General features: G+C 36.8%; 1 protein-coding gene across 1 annotated transcript in view; it reads right to left on the bottom strand.

Moving 5' to 3' along the window:
* The window catches only part of EHBP1 (EH domain binding protein 1), a 349,810-nt gene that overhangs the window by 197,216 nt on the left and 147,612 nt on the right, over nucleotides 1–4,982 (bottom strand). Inside the window, 2 exon segments of the mRNA XM_017891714.1 lie at nucleotides 3,667–3,789; nucleotides 4,434–4,538. Of these exon segments, the coding sequence (XP_017747203.1) occupies nucleotides 3,667–3,789; nucleotides 4,434–4,538 (228 nt within the window).

Genomic DNA, 4,982 nt, shown 5'->3' with positions numbered 1-4,982 from the left:
ACTGTCTAAGATTTGCTGATAAAAATATTTTATCAAATTGTAGAAAAATTTCAGCAAGCCAAAAGTCATAGTGTTTTAGAAGTAATTTTAATTATACTATGCAATGCTAAAGTATTCTATGAGAGGAAGGCAGGAAATTGGTTATTGAAATTCTCAAGAAAATTAATTGTTTCCTAAGTGACATTTCAAACAACTTAATCTGACTATTATAAAATTTTATGACTGACATTTATTTATTTATTTATTTATTTTATTTATTTTGAGATAGAGTTTCACTCTTGTTGCCCAGGCTGGAGTGCAATGGCGCGATCTCAGCTCACTGCAACCTCTGTCTCCCGGGATCAAGATATTCTCCTGCCTCAGCCTCCCGAGTAGCTGTGATTACAGGTACACGCCACCATGCCTGGCTAATTTCTTGTATTTTAGTAGAGATGGGGTTTCACCGTTAGCCAGGCTGGTCTTGAACTCCTGACCTCAGGTGATCTGCCTACCTTAGCCTCCCAAAGGCCTGGGATTACAGGTGTGAGCCACCACACCTGGCCAATGACTTTCATATTTTAAAATCAAACTACGTATACTCTAGATGTTAGCCCAGAAAATTTGTCTTTATGTTGAAAAGAACGTAAAATGAGCTGAAATTCTGAGCTGAAATTCTGTACACCATGGTGAAGCAAGTAAAAGTGTGAAAGAGAAGTCATAAAAGTCATAGTAAAGCAATACTTGAAATGAATTTAAACATAGCCTACATTAAAGAAGAGACTCAGCAATAGCATCTTTTGTAATACCATGATAATATTCAAACTTACCACCACTAGAATCTTTATAATCATGTAAATTAAGCATTTTCTTTTCTCCATAAGAGAAGAGAGACTGTAAAGTTTTTCCTATCCAATTTTGTATTAACAAATATCAGGGCTCAAATGCTTAAGAAATTGACAAAATGGGTCAATAAAATAAGATTTTATTTCTTTCAGGAATAGGATTGCAAAATTTAATCCAAGCAAATTCATCAGTTACAACACCAAAAGCAAGAAAGTGTACAAACTATAGAGCAAGATTTGAAGATGCTAGAATAGGCAACAAAGGTGGGTTTAAGAGAAGACTCCTCTCCCTCCCCTCTCCTCCCTCCCCTCCTCCTCCCCCCCTCTCTCTTTCTTTCTTTTTTCCTGAGCCGGAGTTTCACTCACTCTGTCGCCCAGGCTAGGGTGCAGTGGCACGATCTTGACTCACTGCAACCTTTGTCTCCTGGGTTCAAGTGATTCTCCTGCCTCAGCCTCCCGAACAGCTGGCATTATAGGTGCGTGCCCTACACTGGGCTAACTTTTGTATATTAAGTAGAGACGGGTTTCACCATGTCAGCCAGGCTCATCTCAAACTCTTGGTCTCAAACGATCCACCTGCCTTGGCCTCCCAAAGTTCTAGGATTACAGGTGTGAACCACTGTGCCCGGCCTACATTTAATAGCTTTCTAAAAAAGCCACTCAAGGGCCAGGTGTGGTGGCTCACACCTGTAATCCCAGCACTTTGGGAGGCTAAAGTGGGTGGATTACAAGGTCATGAGATTGAGACCATCCTGATCAACATGATGAAACCTCGTCTCTACTAAAAATACAAACATTAACTGGATATGGTGGCATGCACCTGTAATCCAGGCTACTCAGGAGGCTGAGGCAGGAGAAACGCTTGAACCCGGGAGTTGGAGGTTGCAGTGAGCCAAGATTGTGCCACTGCACTCCAGCCTGGGCGACAGAGCGTGACTCTGTCTCCAAAAAAAAAAAAAAATAGCCACTCAAGCACATAAATATAAGAGGAGAACTGAAGCTGTAAAAGCAAAAAAAGAACCATCTGAACAATTGCAACACATTTTTTTCTTCCCAAATACTTCTGTTTTGTGGCTGCAAGTTTTTAATCAATAAAGATAAATTATTTTATAAAATATTTTATAATAAAAAATACTTACTCCAAAGATTCTAATAGGCAATATTTAAAGAGAACTCTGGTTGACACGTATTTGTTTGGCTCTACAGGTATAATTAAAGATTCTGAATCAGGCTGGCTTACCTCTTCTACATAGAAATGTGATCTTATGTGTTGTTTGCCACTCTCTTTTATACCTCTGATAACAGACTTACATTTAGAAAACTTATTTGATTTTAAAATAGAAAGTTCAAATACTGAATGTCTCAAACATTTTGTAAATATTTTTGAACTCAATATACTTAATTGTATGTAGTGTAAAATAAAGAAGTTGTATGGTCAAAAGAAGATACCTGATTAAGAATCTTAGCTCCAACTCCACTTCCATTTACCTAAAGTCAAATCATTTAACTTCTCTCGGTCTCAGCCTCCTAATCTATGAAAAGAGGTAGTTGTTGACTGCCTCTACGATTTATTGTGACTTTTTTTTTTCTTTTTCTGAGATGGAGTTTCGTTCTTGTTGTCCAGGCTAGAGAGCAGTGGTGCAATCTTGGTCACTGCAACCTCCGCCTCCCAGTTTCAAGCAATTCTTCTGCCTCAGCCTCTCGAGTAGCTGGGATTACATGCATGCACCACCATGCCGGGCTAACTTGTTGTATTTTTAGTAGAGACGGGGTTTAGTAGCTGGGATTACATGCATGCGCCACCATGCCGGGCTAACTTGTTGTATTTTTAGTAGAGACGGGGTTTCTCTATGTTGGTCAGGCCGGTTGCAAACTCGTGACCTCAGGTGATCCGCCAGCCTCAGCCTCCCAAAGTGCTGGGATTATAGGCGTGAGCCACCATGCCTTGCTACTGTAACCTTTTTAAGATTTAAAATACGTTCATAATATATAGCCTTCAAACAAAATAAAAACTCATGAATACAAACTTCCTATTAATAATTTGGAGTCTGGTAAGAAGGGAGAAAGTAAAGGAAGAGGAGAAGGAGAAAGAATTATGAAACGATATTGCTATAACAGAGTGAATCCTGAAGCTAAAACCTCATTTTCACCATGACAGGCAGTAGCAAAATTCTTTAAAACTCAGGAAGATTTCTCAGACACAGTCAAAAAAGATGTAAACAGTGGTTAATCATTCTTGCATTTATGTTAAGCATACAAAGTTCAATCAAACGGAAGTCTCACTTCTGTAACAGCCCTTAGCCAGGCTTTATGAGTTCAAAACTACTTGATAAGAAAAATGACTCAGGAAAAAAAATCCCTGGTTTTACACCTCACGAGTATGCTGTATATATATAATAGCAGCAGATCTTAACCTACTCTCTGCTCCATGTTTTCACATGCATAACTCACTCTCACTACTAATTCTCAGCTAGAGAATCTCAGCCAGAGAGATACAGTTAGGGTCAGAAGGGCTCATGAGATTGAGTGTCAGGGAAAATGATCCATATAGAGAAGCTACCCCCACCACCCCAAAATCAGTATATCCCTGACCTTACTTGGTAAACCAAATGAATGAGACTCGTAAAGCCACATGTAAATGTTTACGCAAGGCTTTCTTTTTTCTTTAAAAGTAATTCCATAGAAGTGACCCAGAATTGCTGATCAACTCCAAGTGGCATTGAACACAACATCATTATAAACAATAATTTTTTTTGTTAGTCTCTTAAGAATATATTTTCCTGCCCTTACAGTTCAAGACAACTTGACTATACAAAGACTTTAAAAGGACAGAAAAACTTGCTACCTTCTGAGTCAGGATCTCCAAATGGATTTAATTCTGCAACATCAGAGTCATCAAATGGATTTGAATTCACGGTGGCCAAGTCCTTTTCTGCTTCATCCAAAAAGTTAAGTTTGTTGATAAGCTCTGAAAATAAACATATGGGTTAGTTTCCTGTTACGGTTAAGTGTAAGTATTGATCATTTGTGAAACATTTCAAATGGTAAAAATTCACACGAATAACACCTGCAAATAATAGTATATAGCATTTTACCAATGACAGAATGCCATTCAAGTATTTTGTAGCATACCAACATTTTCAAATAAAACAAAACAAACATTTGAATATTAATTAAAAATTATGTCAGATAATGAACTATATACTAAAGAAACTTCCATCTCAATTTAATTTGAGCCAATAAAAAATGTGCTGACATACATGCCTCACTCCCAAACAGGAATAACTGAAACGGGCTTATGGTAAGCAAATATTCTAAAAACAATATATTTATAACATATAAACACACTCAAGAAATAGCAATGTTATATGACATTGCACTTTGAAAATGTTTTAAAACCACTGTCTATCAAGGATCCTGACACAAGACTTTGCTAAAGATAAGTTCTGTTATCTTGTTGCCTGTTGGTGCACTACAAATTACCAAAGAAAACATTCAAGGAAAAGCACAAAGACAAAACTGACAGCTAAGTACAGACAGAAGTCAAGAGGTAGCAGGTCACAGTAAATACAGGCAATCAGAAGCAGAAAGAAAGGAGGAAAGCTCTTAGACCTTCAGAGGAACTGGCTGATTTAGCTGAAGGCATATTTGCTTGCTTTATGCAGTCATCTTGATCTTCATCTAAGCTGCTCAGAGCATTCAACTGGTTTACAATTTCTGTAAACAGAAGCCAGTCAAGACAAATATAAGGTAAGGTCATTTAATTAAAGAGAAGTAGGAGCATGCTGTTACCCAAAAAGACAAAGAGGAGATGTTTGGTTAATCAACAGAATACATTCAGTGGATGTTATTTTTATGAACCATAACAGATATGTTTAACTGAATGTTATGCTATACCCATATTTTAAAATAGAAAACATTTTATTGTTAAAATGTATACTAGTAACATAAAAACTATGTTAATAAACACAAAACGAGATAATAACCCAAGAAGCTGACACTGGCTTTCACATTTTACATTTGTAAAACAGAACTGTGCTTTAAACACATACATTAAAAACAGAATAAAATATATACTCTGATACTACAGAAAATATTTGTCATTTGTTTAATATTCTAAATTTAAATAAAAGTTTTAAGAATATAAATGCATGAATTATG

This window comes from Rhinopithecus bieti, unplaced genomic scaffold (genome assembly GCF_001698545.2).
Source record: "Rhinopithecus bieti isolate Rb0 unplaced genomic scaffold, ASM169854v2 scaffold_21419, whole genome shotgun sequence".
Taxonomy (NCBI): Eukaryota; Metazoa; Chordata; class Mammalia; order Primates; family Cercopithecidae; genus Rhinopithecus; species Rhinopithecus bieti.
The sequence above is the reverse complement of the archived record's forward strand: the minus strand, read 5'-3'. Positions and strand labels throughout refer to the sequence as shown.